Here is a 17951-nt window from a genome sequence, read left to right as displayed (position 1 = left end):
CCCCAGCGCCGCTCTTTCCCTCATCAGCGCTCCACTCCCAGCACCCCGACTCCGCCCCCAACACTCCGACTCCGCCCTCAGCGCCGCTCTTTCCCTCATCAGCGCTCCACTCCCAGCACCCCGACTCCGCCCCCAACACTCCGACTCCGCCCCCAGCGCCGCTCTTCCCTCAGAAGCGCTCCACACCCAGCTCCCCGACTCCGCCCCCTTCCGACTCTATCCCCAGCGCCGCTCTTTCGCTCAGCAGCGCTCCGCCCCCAGCACCCGACTCCGTCCCCAGCGCCCGCTTTTGCCCCCAGCGGCGCTTAGCACCCGACTCAGCCCCCTTCCGACTGACCTCCCAGCGCCGCTTTTTCCCTCAGCAACGCTCCGCCCCCAACACTCCGACTCCGCCCCCAGCGCCGATCTTTCCCTCAGCTGCGCTCCCACCCCAACACCACGACTCCGCCCCCTCCCGACTCCGCCCCCAGCGCCGCTCTTTCCCTCATCAGCGCTCCACTCCCAGCACCCCGACTCCGCCCCCTTCCGACTTCCTCCCCAGCTCCCGAGTTTCCCTCAGCAGCGCTTCGCCCCCAGCACCCGGCTCCGCCCCCTTCAGACTCCACCCCCAGTGCCGGCTCTTTCCCTCCGGCAGCGCTCAGCACCCCGACTCGGACCCCTTCCGACTCCGCCCCCAGCGCCGCTCTTTCCCTCAGCAGCGCTTCTCCCCCAGCACCCGCATGGCTCCGCCCACAGCATCCCGACTCCGCCTTCGGTACCCTCCTGACTCCGCCCACAGCATCCCGACCCCGCCCTCGGAACGGCGTCCCGGAAGTCCGCCCGCTCCTCCCCTTAGCCACGATGAGTCCCGCCCACCAGGCAGGCCCCGCCCACATCCTGCTCGCGGCCTCGCCCCCAGCCCCAGGGGGAGCCCAGGGCCGCCCGGGGGCCTCCTTCGCCTGCACCCGCCTGGGAATCAGCCAATGGGTCCAGACAGAAGACCCCAGAGTCACTGGAAAGCCATCATCTGAGGTCCCCGGGGACCTCAGGTGGGAGAGGGGAACTGCAGCTTCAGGAAGTGGCCTCCATTCCAAATCGGAGGCTGAGGGCACGGGAGGGAAGGTTTGGGCACCTGCTGGGATGGCCCTGGGTGGAGTGGAAGATCAGGAGCCAGCAGGAGGGAGGCCTGGGTGGCAGAGGAGGGACGGAGGGTGGGCAGTGGTTAGCTGGATCCTACCTTTGCCCTGACCTAGAATTGTTGGGGGACCGGAAAGGAGCGCCCTGATCTGGGTGTGGTGACCCACATCTGTCATCCCTACGGCTGGGGAGGCTGAGGCAGGAGGATCGAAAGTTGGAGGCCAGCCTCAGCAATTTAGAGAGACCCTAAACAAGTCAGGGAGACCCTGTCTCTAAATAAAATATAAAAAGGGCTGGGGACGGGGCTCAGGGGTTAACTTAATCCCTGGGACCAAAAATTTTTTTTTAAAAAAAGAAAGAATTGAAGACTTTTAAAGCTAGGAAGCAGGAGTGGAGGTGGGAGGGCTAAGTAAATGATGACTATTGGCGTCACTGTCACAGGCTGGAACCATCTCATCTAATAAATGGGGCCTGTAACCACAATGGCACGTGGATCACAACTCCCCCAAGTGGTCACAGGGACGATTGTGCCGGAAAATCGGTCATGATTTTCTGATTTTCTGCTGTCACCATGATTAAAAATGATGAGCCTATCACAATATCACCCAGATGTCATTTCTGTGGCCAGGGCCAGATCTATGGGACTTTCATTAGAAATAAAAATGAAGAAATTCCACAAAGGCCACCAGACACCAGACCCGATGTACAGTGTCGTTAGCACAAGAAAAATTTGATATTTTTTTCCTTATTTTTGGTACTAAGGCTTGAACCCAGGGGTGCCTACCTCCTGAGCCCCGTCCCCAACCCTTTTTCTATTTTATTTAGAGACAGGGTCTCACTGAGTTGCTTAGGGCCTTGCTGAGTGGCTGAGGCTGGCCTCCAGCTTGCGATCCTCCTGCCTCAGCCTCCCGACCTACTGGGATCACAAGCATGCGCCACCGCACCTGGCGACTCTTAAAGCCATGGGAGGGAGACTGTTTTAGACTCACAGGAGAATTGGGAGGGGTGAGGGGAAAGGAGGAAAAAAGATGGAAATGTGTCTATGGAAAAATTACCTTTTTTTTGCAACCGCAGATCGGGCCAAAACTAACAGAGAACACCAACAGGATCTTATTAACCCAACAAAAGCTGCCCAGACTGGTTCTGTCCCCTGAGCAAGGAGTTGGGCCAAGAGGACCACATCCGCACGGGTGGTCACACCTACTTAGTCAGCTGCCCAATGTCCTGGGAGGCTTGGATAGGAGCCCTTTGGGGACCTTCATCTGCTCCCAGGGTGACCAAGGGCTTCACATGTCTCATTGTAGAGACCTGTTCCACCTGCACCCCAGGAAGACTGATAAGGACCTGAGGAGGAGAGGTGGGGCTTGTTCCACCAAAAGCCTAGAACACTTGGCTTTCAGGATGGGCTTGCTCCAGGTGCACCCTCTTCCCAGGTATTGGAATTCCCTGCTGTCCTCCCCCTAAATGCAGGAAGGAGCACTGTGGCCCAGCTGTGCCCCTGGGAGACAAACTCCTAACTGGGCCCAGGCTCACCCAGGCCCTGGGCCCAGGCTCACCCAGGCCCTGGGCCCAACCCACCATCCCAGGGGCTCAGACATAGGTCAGTTGGTTCTCAGGGCATCTGAAGCCTCTGTCCAGACCACAGGATCGCCAAGACAAACTCTGAGACAGCAGGAGCACTCCTGGACTCAGAGTCGAGGTCCAGAGGGATTCAGCGTGCTCACGCCTCAGCCCCCAGCTCCAGCCAAGCCTGGGCTGCTGCTGGGCCCAGAGTCTCTTAGGGCTGCCAAGGCTCCAGCCCTCACCTCCCTCATCACCATGCACAGCTCTAGGGCTGCGCGGCTCCCTGCAGCCTCGGGCTTCCACCAGGTGCCAGCACCAGCCACCAGCCGGGCTCTGCTGTCCCCTGACACAGCCACCTGCAGCCACATGGGGCTCTGCCATGGCCAACCCAGGGGGCCGCCCTGCAGGGTCCCCTGTGGCCTGGGCTAGGCTGTCTCCGAGCCGGGAGCTGCTGCCCCAGAGCGCCCCCTGCAGGCCGCAGAGTCCCTCAGCGACTCTGGCCTCGCAGGTTCTTTCCTGCGGAGTGTCATTCCTGTCACTTAGTTGTCACCTAGGGAACAAACGGCAGGCACAGAGCTTCCCCTTTCTTATAAAAATCTTTAATAAAAATAGTTGTGTGCAGAACAGGTTAGAAAACAGAAGTGACAAGTTCAGCGGTCTTGTCCCCTGGGCGGGAGACAGGAAGCAGGCTGGGGTAGTCAGAGCCAGCTCAGGGCCCAGCGGAACAGGGCCACTCTGGCTGGTGGCCCATGGGGGAGGGTTCAGGGTCAACCCAGCATTTCATTTTTCTAGAAAAAAAATTAACACTTATTTTTTTGGTGTGTGTGGTTCCAGGGAATGAACCAGTGACATTCTACCACTGAGCCACCCCCGTGCTGCTTAGTTTTTATGGAAAGATAGGATCTCATGAAGTGGCGGAGGCTGGCCTCCAACTTGCGATCCTCCAGCCTCAGCCTCCCAAGCTGCTGGGATCACGGTATGGGCCACTGTGCTGGCTCCTTTTACACACTTTGGAGCAGCCGGCAAGGCCCTCCCCTGGGGTTAGCCCAGGAGACCAGGAAAGAGATGAAGGATGAGAAGGGAGCAGGGCCTCACAGCACCGCCTGTTGGCACGCAGGGTGGCTGCAGGGGGGCCAGACATCAAGCCCACCTTCCAGACTCCTGGGAGGGCACCAGCCTGACCTAATATCCCAGGAGCCTTCTGGCCTCCTCACTCTGGGCCTGCAGGGTCTCGCTGGCATACTTCTGCAGCAGCTCCATCTTCTTCCTTCGCACGAGCGCCTCTTCGATCTGTGGATGTCCAGAGTAGAGGGCTGACTCTTTATATTTGGGGGGTGGGGGGGACCAGGGATGGAACCCAGGGGCCCTCGACCCCTGAGCCCAGTCCCCAGCCCTATCTTGTATTTTATTTTGAGACAGGGTCTCACTGAGTTGCTTAGCACCTAAGTTGCTGAGGCTGGCCTCCAATTTGCGATCCTCCTGCCTCAGCCTCCAGAGGCTCTGGGATGACAGATGGGTGCTGCCAGCAGGACTCACTCTTTATCTAGGGAGCAGGGCCTTGCAGAGGCAGAACCCAGCGAGGAGGGAGTCCTTGTGGGAGACGTCCACAGAGGAGGGGGGACTCCAGGGGGGCTTCTCCCCCCCTTTAGAAACATTTGACTAAAAGAATGTGTTTGAGGCTAAGGCTGCAGGATCTCTGGGTTCCAGGCCCTTCTATGAGCATGATGTTGAGCGCCCTGGAAAGGAAGGACCCCGCAGACCCCCCTGGGGTACTGTGCGGAGCCTGCTCTGGTAACCCAGGAACCCAGCAGCACCCACTCCGTGCCGCCCAAAGCTCCATCCTACCTCCTGTTGGGATGGCACTGGGACGTGTGCGATGAACTTCTGCTGCCCGTCCTCGCCTGTCCGCTCCTGGCTGCCTTCCTCATCCGACTAGAGACAGGAAGCACAAGACCGTCACCATGACCCGCCATGGGAAGGTCAGCATCTCAATAAAACGCACCATGACACAGCTGTTGGCCAAGGAAGGAGGGAGCCCGGATGCTTACGCCAGACACACTAGACACCTGCTGAGGTCGGAACCCAGGGGCGCTTGACCCCTGAGCCCTGTCCCCATCCTTTTTACTTTTTAGCTTGAGACAGGGTCTCACTAAGTAGCTTAGAGATTATTATGTTGCTGAGGCTGGCCTCCAACTTATGAGCCTCCTGCCTCAGCCTCCACAATCCCTTTATTTTATTTATTTTTCTGTGGCGCAGAGGATTGAACCCAGGGCCTTGCATATGCTAGGCAGGCGCTCTACCACTGAGGCACCAACCCAGCCCAATTGTTTTTTTAATTTAAAAATGTACCCTACAAAGAAAAAAAGATCAACTCAGGCTGCCTAGGAGTCCGTCACTAATAACTAAGGAAATAATGTAGACTCGGGAGGGTGGACACCCAGCCTCCGAGTGGGGAACTGCATTAGTAATGAGTGTCACTCAAACATGGGCTATAGGGGCCGGGCACGGGAGCACACGCCTGTAATCCCAAGAACTGGGGAGGCTAAGGCTGGAGGATCTCAAGGTGGAGGCCAGCCTCAGCAACTTAGTGAGATCCTGTCTCAAAAGTGAAAGAAAAAAATTTTTAATTATTTTTTTTAGTTGTAGACACAAGAGATTTATTTGATTTATTTTATGGGGTGCTGAGGATCGAACCCAGGGCCTCACATGTGCCAGGCAAGTGCTCTACCCCTGAGCCCCAGCCCTTTGTATTTTTAGAATTAAGATGAGGTCTTGGGCTGGGGCTCAGGAGGCTGAGGCAGGAGGATCGAGGAGGCTGAGGCAGGAGGATCGCAAGGTGGAGGCCAGCCTCAGCCACTTACTGAGGCCCTGAGCAGCTCAGGGAGACCCTGTCTCTAAATGCAGTGAGCCACACTCCTGACTTGTGCGTGCACTTTTCTGTGCTGTGCCGAGGCCTTGACCTTGGCCTTGACCTTGACTCAGACATATCTCAAGGGCCCAGCTGGAGGGGCAGGCTTTCTGCGGTGGCACTCAGCGCGACTCCACAGACAGACATTCTGGTTCTATAAAGGCTCCAGCTTTTAGTTTTGGCCCCAAATGACAAAATGACAGAAGGTGAGAGATTTTTAGGGTTTGCTGCGGCGAGGGACAGTGGGAAGGCAGGTGGCTTCAGAGACACCCAGGGCTGAGGGTCTCTGTGGAAAACCCACTAGTGTCTTTTTTTTCCTCTTGGTCCCAGCACCCAGGGGCGCTTACCCACTGAGCCCCGTCCCCAGCCCTTTTTAATGTTTTATTTAGAGACAAGGCTTTGCTTCGTTGCCGAGGCTGGCCTCCAACTTGCGATCCTCCTGCCTCAGCCTCCAGAGGCCCTAGAATGACATTCAAGCTCCACTGTCCCCAGCTGAAAGGCGCATCTTTAAGAGGGAAGGAGGTCATCTCTGGAGTCCCCATGGCCATGCTGTCTGGAACCCCCTTGTGATGCTCAGGTGACCAACACCCTGCAGATGAGGCCTTGACCCGTGACTCCTGGTTTCTGGAAAGAGCTTCTACGGCCTCTGGGAGCAGAGGACAGTGAGCACCCGGGCCAGTACCTCCTCCTCGGTGACGGCGTAGATGTTGACCTCCTCCTCCTCTTCCTCCTCCTCCTCCTTCTCCCCTCTGGCCAGTCGGGCTTCTCTCTCGGCCTTCCATTTCTCCACCAGCTCAGCTCTGACTGCAGACAAGGAGGAGTGGGCGCAGTTTATTCTCATCTCTCACCAGCGACAGGAAAAGACCAAGATGCCCCTCGGGAAAGGGTCCCCTCATTCTGCCCTGGAGGGAGGGGACCGCACTGGCCCGGCACCATCTGACTATTTATTTATTTATAGTTTTTAAAAAATGTCTTCTCCTTAGCTCCCCGTGACGGCAGCGACATCCTGCCAGGTCCCACCTACACGGGGTGTGACGTCCCACTCCTGTGGCTGGACCTGCTGTGGGGTGTCCCTGGTCGTGGGTTCCTATGTGAACATGGGAAAGGGACGTCCATTCATTCCCGTCTCTCCCAGTCCCCTCCCCTCCCTTCCCTCCACTCCCCTGCGTCTCATCCAATGAACTGCTGTCCCCCCCTTATTGTGAATCAGCGTCCCCATATCAGAGAGGACACTTAGGCTTTGGTTTTGGGGACTGGCTGATTTCACTCAGCATGATCGTCTCCAGCTCCATCCATTTACCTGCAAATGCCATCATTACATCCTTCTTTAAGGCTGCGTAATATTCCACTGTGTATATGGACCACAGTTTCTTTATTCATCTGCTGAAGGGCATCTAGGTGGGTTCCATAGCTTAGCTACTGTGAATTGAGCTGCTATAAACATCGATGTGACTGTGTCCCTTTCGTGTGCTGATTTTAAGTCCTTTGGGTATAAACCGAGGAGTGGGACACCTGGATCCCAGGGTGGTTCCATTCCCAGTTTTCTGAGGAATCTCCACCCTGCTCTCCACAGTGGCCGCACCAGTCTGCAGTCCCACCAGCCATGAGTGAGTGCACCTTCTCCCCACATCCTCACCCACATGGATCGCCCCTTATTGAAGACTGCCTGCCATTCTGACCCACGTCTGACTCTGAGTCACTGTAAGGAAGCCTGCGTGTTATTCGGGCTGGAGCCGGGCCTCTCCCACTGGGCTACACCTTGGCCCTTGCTTCCAGATGACTTCTGAAACAGGGTCTGGCTAAGTCTCCTTTTGGAGAAAATTCCTTTCGGGCATAAGGCTCTATTGAAAACCCCACTTTCAGCCGGGACAGTGGCCCACGCCTGTCATCCCAGCAGCTGGGGAGGCTGAGGCAGGAGGATCGCAAGGTGGAGGCCAGCCTCAACAACTCAGCCAGGCCCTGAGCCACTCAGGGAGACCCTGTCTCTAAATAAAATAGAAAAAGGGCTGGGGACGGGGCTCAGGGGTTAAGCGCCCCTGGGTTCAATCCCTGGCGCCAAAAAGAAATAAATACACCACATTCTGAAAGCAGAGACCGGACCCAGAGGCCACCCGGAGTGCAGTGGCGCTCACTCACGTTTCTTCTCATACTCTTGCTCCAGGGGCACGATGACCCCGTCGTCTTCATCCAGGTAACCATAGTATTCAAAATCAATCGCCTTCATGAGCTCGGCCCGCGTCTTTCTGGGAGGAGGAAGAGCTACCGGAAACAGAGGTCTCAGGTGACAGCCCCATGAGCCTCTGTCACACACAAAGGCTGCGCAGCCACACCGCCTGTGTGGTCAGGAGGACACCAGGAAACAGGCATCGCCTACACCGTTCATGCAGTGGAGGGACCTCACAGGGGTGTGACCCTTTTGGAAATCAGTGCTTTGGTCCCCTCAATGAGTTTAACAGGAATCCAGGCTGGGCCTCGCCTGTCATCCCAGCAGCCGGGGAGGCTGAGGCAGGAGGATCGCAAGTTGGAGGCCAGCCTCAGCCACGTAAGCAAGGCCGTAAGTGACTCAGGGAGACCCTGTCTCTAAATAAAATAGAAAAAGGGCTGGGGACAGGGCTCAGGGGTTTATATGTTTATTTAATACTTTTTTAGCTGTCGATGGGTCTTTATTTAAATTTATTTATTTATATAAGGTGCTGAGACTCGAACCCAGGGCCTCACACATGCCAGGCAAGTGCTCTACCCACGAGCCCCAGCCCCAATATGCAGTTTTAATAAATAGAATTATATTTTTCTAAAAAGGGAGAATAAAACAACCAGAAAACAACACAGGACAATGTCAACAGCACAGAGAACACTGGTCCCATTCTTTTCTGTTTCTCGCATTTTTTTCTTTTGGAACAAAGTGTTTATTTTCTCAGAAGCAAAATTAAAATACACTTCAGCTCCAGGCCAGCATTTTCAAATTACAGTTCTGAACGGCCCAGGTTTGGCTACAATTCCCCACGGCTGTGGTGGGAAGGAGAAAAGAGAGAACCGGAATTCAGAAAGAAACAGCTTCACTCTCCTCGATTTTTTCAAAATATGATTTATTACTATTATTATTATTTTTTATTACTCATTATTTTGGTACTAGGGACTAAGACAAGGGGTGCTCTATGGCTGAGCCCCATCCCCAGTTCTTTTTTTTTTTTTTTTTTTTATTTTGAGACAGTGTCTTGCTAAGTGGCTGAGGCTGGCCTCCAACTTGTGATCCTCCTGCCTCGGCCTCCCGATTCACTGGGATGACAGGTGCGCACCCCCGTGTCCAGCTTTCTTCCATTTATATAAGTTAGGGTTTGGCACAAGATTTTCATTTGTTTTTCAGTTATAATTTTTTTCAACTGCAACGTGAACATGACTCAATAACTTCAGAACCTGCCTCTATCTATCACTTTGGGGAACCCCACATCCAGATGGACAATTGAGCCTGTACAGAGAGGGTAGAATTCCGCACCAACCAATCCTGAGCTCGCTTTCCAGCCCCAATTTTGTGCCCTACACCTGTGATTTCAGCCTATTATATATATTATATATTAATGTTCATATTTTCTCATTTGAAATCTGGGAAAAATAAATTTCTATACAACAAGGATGTTGTGCAAGCTAACACATAATATGGAAGACCACCTTACATATAGCACATATAGCATAGAGTCAGGTGTGGCGGGGCATGCCTGCATCCCAGCAGCTAGGGAGGCTGAGGCAGGAGGATTGAAGGTGGGAGGCCAGCCTCAAAAATTTAGCGAGGCCCTCAATAACTGAATGAGACCCTGTCTCTAAATAAAATACAAAAAGGGCTGGGGATGGAGCTCAGTACCCCTGGGTTTAATTCCTAATACCAAAAAACAACGAGACCATACACCTTATCTACTGGAGGCTAAAAATTTTACAAATACGAGTTACTTACGTTCTTTTTCAAACAGCTCTCTAACTCCAGGCAAATCTTTTGCTGCTCCAAAGTACTTGTAACCTCGGTTTCCTGGGACTTCTTTCCCTTCATGATCCAGCATTTTAGGGCCTACTTTCTTACAGGAAGGGAAAAAGAACAAATAGATCTGATTTATACACTTACTATTTCCATGTCTATAAATATATTTTAAGATACCCATGGGGCTGGGGCTGGGGCTCAGGAGTAGAGCGCTCGCCTGGCACATCTGAGGCCCTGGGTTTGATCCTCAGCACCACATAAAAATAAAAAAAATAAAGATATTGGGCCCATCTACAGCTAAAAAGTAAAATTAAAAAAAAAAAGGGTAATGATAATTTAAAAAAAATAATAATAATAAGGCTGAATACAGTGGCATACACTTATAATCCCAGCAACTCAGGAGGCGGAGAAGTTCAAGTTGAAGACCAGTGTGGGTAACTTAGCAAGACCCTTCCTCAAAATATAAAAAAAATAGGGGCTGGGGTTGTGGTTGAGTGGTAGAGTGCTCGCCTAGCACATGTGAGGCACTAGGTTCGACCCTCAGCACCACATAAAAATGAAATTAAAATATTTAAATATAAGTAAATAAATAAAATGTTTGTGTGTATATATATATATATAAATATAAATATATATATATATAAATATAAATATATAAATATATATTGTCTGGCGCTGTGGCGCACACCTGTCATCCCAGCAGATTTGGAGGCTGAAACAGGAGGATCACAAGTTGGAGGCCAGCCTCAGCATCTTAGTGAGGCTCTAAGCCACTCAGTGAGACCCTGTCTCTAAATAAAAAGTATTCAAAAGGCTGGGAACAGGGCTCACGGGTTAATAAACACCCCTCGGGTTAATAAACACCGATAATCTGAGTAATAATGGTGATCAAAGTCCTCCTCAGTGATAGAACAGGAAATGGGGCTGGCAGAACTGGGAGGCCACCTGCCTGGCCTGGCCCCGCCCACCGGTCTGGCCTGGCCCCACCCACTGGTCTGGCCTGGCCCCGCCCACAAGTCTGGTCCCACCCACTGGTCTATCCCATCACCAACCTGGCCCCACCCACTGCCCTAGCCCCGCCCACAAGCCTATCCTACCACAAGCCTGGCCCCGTCTACCAACCTGCCCTCCCACCAGCCTGGACCCACCCACTGCCCTAGCCCCGCCCACAAGCCTATCCTACCACAAGCCTGGCCCCGCCTACCAACCTGCCCTCCCACCAGCCTGGACCCCCCACCATCATGGCCCCGCCCATCAGCAGAGCCCCACCCACCACACGGCCCCGCCCACCAGCACGCCCCGCCCCTGGGGGCTGCAGTGCACTTACTCCATAATCAGGCCCGCCCAGCTCCTTGATGCGGACCTCCCAGTGTCCCTTCTCCCTCAGCAGCTTATTGATCTCGTCATTCAGGTCGCGAATTCGGAATTCACCTAGACCAGCTGGAGAAACGCACCTGTCAACACCCAGTTCTCCCAAATGCCACACCTCACAAAAGACCACAGCGCCCCAACACGGGCACTGCACACCCACACCCTGCACTATGGCCGCACACTGCAGGTGGACGGCAGGTGGAGAGTCCCTCCAGTCCACAGGAATAACCCACCCATGCAAACGAAGGGCTACGGTTATCAAGGGCTCCCACTAACTTTTTTTAGGGGGGTACCAGGATTGAACCCAGAGGCCTGAACCCCTGAACCCCATCCCCAGCCCTAGTTTGAATTTTATTTAGAGACAGGGTCTCACTGAGTGGCTTAGGGCCTCGCTGTTGCTGAAGCTGGCTTTGAACTCAGGATCCTCCTGCCTCAGCCTCCTGAGCTGGTGGGATTAGGTGTGTGCCACCATGCCCAGATGAGTTCCCACTAATGTAAGAGAAAACAAAAATCCTTAAAAAAAAACAAAACCTTTATTCTGATTAGCAACCCAAGACATCCTATAACCTAAAAACCTACAGTTTCATTTATACAATTATTAAAATAACAAGTTATTAGCTGGGCTCGGTGGCAAACACCAGTAATCTCAGGGGCTCAGGAGGCTGAGGCAGGAGGATCACAAGTTGGAGGCCAGTCTCAGCAACTTAGCAAGGCCCTGAGCAACTCAGCGAGACCCTGCCTCTAAATAAAATATAAAAAGGGCTGGGGACGGGGCTCAGGGGTTAAGTGTCCCTGATTTCAATTCCTGACACCAAAAAAATAAAAGAAAATAAATGACAAGGTAGCTTACCATTCTGAATCTGAGCCACTTTTTTGGATATCTCTCCAATGATCTGTGGGGGAAAAAAAATAAAAAAATAAAGTAGTACATTCATGATGTTTGAACACACCAAAAAACACTGGAAAACTGTAATTCAAAATTACTGATTAATTTGGGGCTGGGGATGTGGCTCAAGCGCTAGCGCGCTCCCCTGGCATGTGTGCGGCCCAGGTTCGATCCTCAGCACCACATACAAACAAAGATGTTGTGTCCGCTGAAAACTAAAAAAGAAAATATAAAAAAAAAAAAAAAAAAAAAAATTACTGATTAAAAATACTTAGAAGATCAGGGGGCTGGGGCTGGGGCTGAGTGGCAGAGCACTTGCCTCACATGCGTGAGGCCCTGGGTTCGATCCTCAGCACCATATTAAAATAAATAAATAAAATAAAGGTGTTGTGGCCGCTTAAAAATAAATAAAGACATTATGTCCATCTACAACTAAAAAACTTAAAAAAAAAAAACTTAAAATCATCCTGCCACCCTCTGTCCTATGCACGCATGTATCTGTATGTGTCCAACTATCTTCCCACCAAGCAGCACTGATGGCTGAGTTCCAGGCACTCTGCTAGGTTCACATGACACAGCCCAGGCCCTGGCCCCGCCCACAGACCTGGCCCCGCCCACTGGTCTACCCCACCAGCAGCCTGGCCCCACCCACAGACATGGCCCCGCCCATCAAGCTGGTCCCACCCATCGGCCTATCCCACCACCAGCCTGGCCCCGCCCCCTGGCCTGGCCCCGCCCCATCAGAGACTGATAGCAGAGTCACCCAGAAAGTACCTGTCGCCTCCATTTCTCAGCTTTGGGCAGCTCTGTACATTCTGAGGCAAGGAAGGGTCTTCTTTCCTGTAGAGAAACAAAATAACATGTGGCCACTTGTCACAAACTCAGGTGGCCTTCACAGCAGATTCCCGCCTACAGCCTAAAATGTCTGATGGTGGAAACACACAGGGAAGTGTCAGTCCCAGAAGAGTCTCATCCAGCTTCAAACCTCACCCTGCAATCACTTCTCAGGAACCAAATATCAAAGCAGGGTGCGGTGGTGCACGCCTGTCCTCCCAGTGGCTTGGGAGGCTGAGGCAGGAGGATCGCAAGGTGGAGGCCAGCCTCAGCCACTTAGCGAGGCCCTGAGCAATTCAGTGAGAACCTGTCTCTAAATAAAATAGAAAAAGGGCTGGGGACGGGGCTCAGGGGTTGGGCACCCCAGGGTTCAATCCCTGGTACCAAAAAAAAAAAAAAATAGAGAAAAAAATATTCAATTCAATGTATCTAGTACAGTCAAACAGCACAACAGATGTCCAGTGGTAAGAGAGATGGCTAAATGAAGCATCCATCCTGTGGCAGTAACACCACCTTAATGTGACACATGTGACAGGTAATAAAGAAAAAATAAAATTACAGTATTTGCAGATAAATGGATGGAGCTGGAGACTATCTCGCTAAGTGAAATAAGCCAGTCCCTCAAAACCAAAGGCCGGATGTCCTCTCTGATGTGCGGATGTGGACCCACAATAAGGGGAGGGCGGGTGGCAATTCACTGGAGAAAATGGAAAATCAAGGAGACAGATGATCACGCTGTCCCAGGTATAGTGGGGAACATCTGGAATTCAAGTACACAGATTTATTTTATTTTATTTTTATTTATTTATTTTTTTTTTTGCAGTATGAGGGGTAGAATCCATAAGCACTTTACCACTGAACTTCATCCCTAGACTTTTCAGAATGTCTCAAAACATATTATTTATTTATTTATTTGTTTATTTTGAGATGGGCTCTCTCTCTCAGTGGCAGAGGCTGGCCTCGAAACTTGTGATCCTCCTGCCTCAGCCTCCCAAATCGCCAAGATTACACATGTGGGCCAGGGCACCCAGCTCAAGTGTATAGACTCTTTTTTTGCGCATCAGTCAAGTGCAGGCAGGAAGATCTGGAGTTCAATGTCCACCCAGGAAAGAGCTTCCCTGCATCTGGTCTTGAGGTGTCTTTACTAGAAAATGAGGAAGATTAATAACCAACCTTCACTTTTCCCTCTTCCAATTGCGCTTGGCGAAATCGGGCTAAGGCCGTCCTAGGAAGGATAAAAAAACACTGCATTAGGTCCTGCTCGCGGATCTCCTCCCAACCAAGACACTGGCTGGGGGACAGTGACCACACTTGGTGTCAATCATAGCAATTGCAATTCAGAAACCACACAGTAGGTAAGGATTTCCAATGTTCAAAGACTGAGGCACAGAAGGTCATTTGTATTGCTGAACCTCCAATATTTATTTTACTATTTCTTCTTCTTTTTTTTTAATATTTATTTTTTCGTTGAAGGTGGACACATATTTTATTTTTATGAGGTGCTCAGGATCGAACCCAGTGCCTCAAGCATGCTAGGCAAGCGCTCTGCCACTGAGTCACAACCCCAGCCCTTTTTTTCTATTTTATTTAGAGACAGGGTCTTGCTGAGTTGCTTAGGGCCTCACTGAGTTGCTGAGGCTGGCCTCCACCTTGCCATCCTCCTGCCTCAGCCTCCTGAGCCACTGGGATCACAAGCCTGCGTGCGTCACCATGCGTAGCTCTCTATTTGACTTCCACTGCACACAAGGACTGTGGGAAACTCTAGTTCACAGACCACTGTGATAAACGACATCCAGATGTTAACAGAGTAACATCTCAGGGTGTCCTAGTGGTCAATCTCGCACTATCCAGAGGTGAACAAATATTCAGCCAGTGTAGATTCTGGAAGCTGCCAGAATTTACTAGAGACAATTTTTCAGCTGAAAATGGATTGACGGCTGGGGTTGTAGCTGAGTGGTAGTTACTTGGAGAGGGAGCCTAGCATGTGTGAGGTACTGGCTTTGATTCCCAGCACCCTACATTAAATAAATAAAGGTACACCGACAACTAATAAACAACAAAAAAAACTCCTTTAAAAATAATAATAAAAAAATTAATACTTACATGGCCTTTTCTGCATTTCGAGCCTAGAAAAAGACAAGAAAAAAATATTTAAAAATATGTTTAAAATACTTCTCTGCATTTACTTTATTTTATTTATTTTTTTTTACAGTACTGGGATTGAACCCAGGGGTGCGTCACCCCTGAGCCCCGTCCCCAGCCCTTTTTCTATTTTATTTAGAGACAGGGTCTCGCTGAGTTGCTTTAGGGCCTTGCTAAGTGGCTGAGGCTGGCCTCCACCTTGAGATCCTCCTGCCTCAGCCTCCGAGGCGGTTGGAAATTTAGGTGCCACGGGGCCCAGCCTGTGTTTACTTTTATGTATCTATTTTTATGTAAATAACTCAGTTTTATATACATACATACTTCTATGGCTATGAACATGCATGCAAGTATTAAATAAATATTCTTCTCTGTGCACATATAGGTAAACACTTATCCAACAAGGTTATTATTATTTTTTTTAACAAGGTTATTTTTGTAGAGGAGGTCATCCGGGTCTCAGTTTACCACCCATCAACTTAGAGACACCCCGAAACCTGAGATCCACTTGGCGCAAAGTCGCCTAGTAAATTACAGACTAGTAAAATCTCACCTAATAAAAATTCAGGAACTAATATTACAGTAACCAAGCCTCTTGGCACCAGCACTCTGGGCACTTGCAATGTTGACACATTGTAATGTTCCTGGAACCAAAGAGCCAGCAACCCCAGCGCCGTGGTGCACGCCTGTCATCCCAGCAGCTCGGGAGGCTGAGGCAGGAGGATCGCGAGTTGGAGGCCAGCCTCAGCAACTGAGCGAGGCCCTGAGCAACTCAGCGAGATACTGATCCAAAAAGGGCTGGGGATGTGGCTCAGTGGTTAAGGGCCCGTGGGTTCAATAGTAGGTAACACAAAATTTTTAAAAATAATAAGACACCCCCCAGGTGGCCTCCGTTTTCTCTCCCAGCCTCCACCAGCTACAGGAGGCAGGAGGAGGAGAGTCCCGGGTTACGCCAAAGGAGCCTGAAACCCACGCAAATGTGCACGGCCGAACCCGACGCCGGGAGCCCTCGCGACCTGCCGCTGGTCCCCTCCTTCCCCGTCCACCCACCCACCCGACTCACCATGGCGAGGGTGAGGCCGCCGCCCTGGGGCTGCGCGGCCCCAGCCCACCTTGCTTCACAGCCGGCTACGAGGCCGCCCCTCGCGGGAACTGAAAATTCTAAGTGTCGACAGACACGGAGCTTTCTGTCGGAAGAATAAAGGAAAAGGGCCGGATGTAAACGTGAGCTTGAAGGACCGGAAGTGAAGCACAGGAAGTCAATGTGAGCCGAGGGAGGAGGAAAATAACGTAGGAACGCTCTTGGGGTGTGTGGGGGGGTGGCCTTCCCACGACCGTAAGACGCAAAATAGCGCGAGTACGTGGGGAGGGGCGGTGGAGAGAGGGGCGTCGGTAGAATTACGCCTGCGCAGTGCAACGGGAGTGTTTGGGCGGCCGGATTTTCTTCTCGCGAGAACAAGTGCTTCTCGCGCTAACAAGTGTTTCTCGCGATAGCAAGTGTTTCTCGCGATAACAAGTGTTTGACGTGTTACCTGTTGATGGGCGGAAGCGAGCGGAATCGGGGTTGGTTGGTGCGGGAAGCCGATTGGGATTATTGTCGCCTCTTTGCCTCTCCCGCTGCACCTCTTCTTGGTTCTTCCGCGAGAGCAGATGTCATCCCTTTAGAAACTATTCGTCCCCCCCCTCTCTTCGCACAAATGGAGTCTTTACCGCCCGCCCTCGTGGACTGTGGCCCCAGCAGCTGCAGAAATCCGAGCCGGTGTCTCGGGTCCAATGGAAACGCGAGTCCCTTCCTCGGGGACTCACATAAACGTCACCTTCCCTTGTCATTTACTTGGGGTCTGGGCGTTTGCTGAACTCGTCTGGTGGCACCGAGGGGCGCAAGAGGTCACCCTCCTCTAAAAGAAGGACTGAAGCCGGCCGCGGAGTTCGCGCCTGTCATCCCAGCGACTCGGGAGGCTGAGGCAGGAGGATCGCAAGTTGCAGGCCAGCCTCAGCCACTTAGGGAGGCCCTGTCTCAAAATAAAATTTAAAAAAAGGCTGGAGATGGGCTCAGTGGCACCAGGGGTTGAACCCAGGAGCCCTTAACCACCAAGCCCCATCCCCAGCCCTTTTAATATTTATTTAGAGACAGGGTCTCACCGAGTTGCTTAGCACCTTACTTTGGCTGAGGCTGGCCTCCAAGTTGTGATCCTCCTGCCTCAGCCTCCAGAACTGCTTGGATGACAGGCGTGTGCCACCGTGCCTGGCTGTGATGTGATTCCTTGCTTTCTACTGTTTTTTATTTTATTTTTTACAAAACATGTTCAACCTTTCCCTCATGCAGTCAGATGGGATTTGTCCTCCCACCTGATGAGCGAAACCCCCTCTGAGGATATTTATCCTGTTTTAAGTTATCTTTTAAAGAACCTAATAAAAATACACTGTCACTTGCCTTTCTGTTTGGTGACAGCCATCACGCGTGCCAAGGTGAGGACAACATGTACCTCCAGGAGGTGTGGAGGAAACAGTAGTTCCATGTGGCTTGTTTTGGTACTGAGGACTAATCCCAGGGACAATTAACCACTGAGCCCCATTCCCAGTCCTTTTTTATTTTTTGAGAGTAGTCTCCTTAAATTGCTGAGGCTGGCCTCTAATTTGTGATCCTCCTGCCTCAGCCTCCAGAGTTGATGAGATTACAGGGACGGACCACAGTGTCACTTACTCCTGAGGGTCCACCGTTGGCATTATTTGGGCTCCCCACCTGGCCAGAGGAAGTGCACAGATTGGGATACAAAGCCAAGCAAGGTTATGCCATGTACAGAAATGAATTTGTGGGGGTGACAAATTGGTGAAGTTTCTGGAAGCCTTCAGTCTGTGGCTGAGGAGCGAGCTGCATGCCACTGTGGGGCTCAGAGCCCCAAATTCCTACTAAGTTGGTGAAGATGCCACACGTAGATTCTTTGAGACGATCCTCCATGCCACATGGCCAGAGTGCAGATGGGTATCTGTTCTTAGGCCTGATCATTTGCTTATAGTTTCATTTTCTTTTTTCAAGAATTAAAAAGTGCGGGCTGGGGTTGGGGCTCAGCAGTAGAGCACTCGCCTAGCATGCGTGAGGCCCTGGGTTCAATCCTCAGCACCACACACAAATAAAGTTATAGTGTCCATCTACAGCTATTAAAAAA

At 51.8% G+C, this 17951-nt stretch overlaps 1 protein-coding gene across 1 annotated transcript; it reads right to left on the bottom strand.

The window, feature by feature from the left end:
• Positions 1-3262: 3262 nt before the first annotated feature.
• Positions 3263-16155, bottom strand: Isy1 (ISY1 spliceosome associated protein). The gene is made up of 11 exons (XM_077106232.1): positions 15848-16155; positions 14749-14771; positions 13819-13870; positions 12586-12651; positions 11776-11818; positions 10882-10994; positions 9534-9651; positions 7724-7846; positions 6270-6391; positions 4525-4611; positions 3263-3969 (listed from the first exon to the last, which is right to left on the bottom strand). Exons 1-11 carry the CDS (start codon positions 15848-15850, stop codon positions 3862-3864), a joined length of 858 nt encoding a protein of 285 aa, XP_076962347.1. The 5' UTR covers positions 15851-16155; the 3' UTR covers positions 3263-3861.
• Between the last annotated feature and the right edge of the window lie 1796 nt (positions 16156-17951).

This window comes from Callospermophilus lateralis, chromosome 20 (genome assembly GCF_048772815.1).
Source record: "Callospermophilus lateralis isolate mCalLat2 chromosome 20, mCalLat2.hap1, whole genome shotgun sequence".
Classification (NCBI taxonomy): domain Eukaryota; kingdom Metazoa; phylum Chordata; class Mammalia; order Rodentia; family Sciuridae; genus Callospermophilus; species Callospermophilus lateralis.
This window is presented reverse-complemented; position numbering and strand designations above follow the sequence as displayed.

Coding starts and splice junctions, on each gene's coding strand:
- Isy1 (XM_077106232.1), bottom strand. Junction 11,819..12,585: donor CTGAGAAATGGAGGCGACAG/GTACTTTCTGGG, acceptor TTTCCCCCACAG/ATCATTGGAGAGATATCCAA. Junction 10,995..11,775: donor AGTGGCTCAGATTCAGAATG/GTAAGCTACCTT, acceptor GCGTTTCTCCAG/CTGGTCTAGGTGAATTCCGA.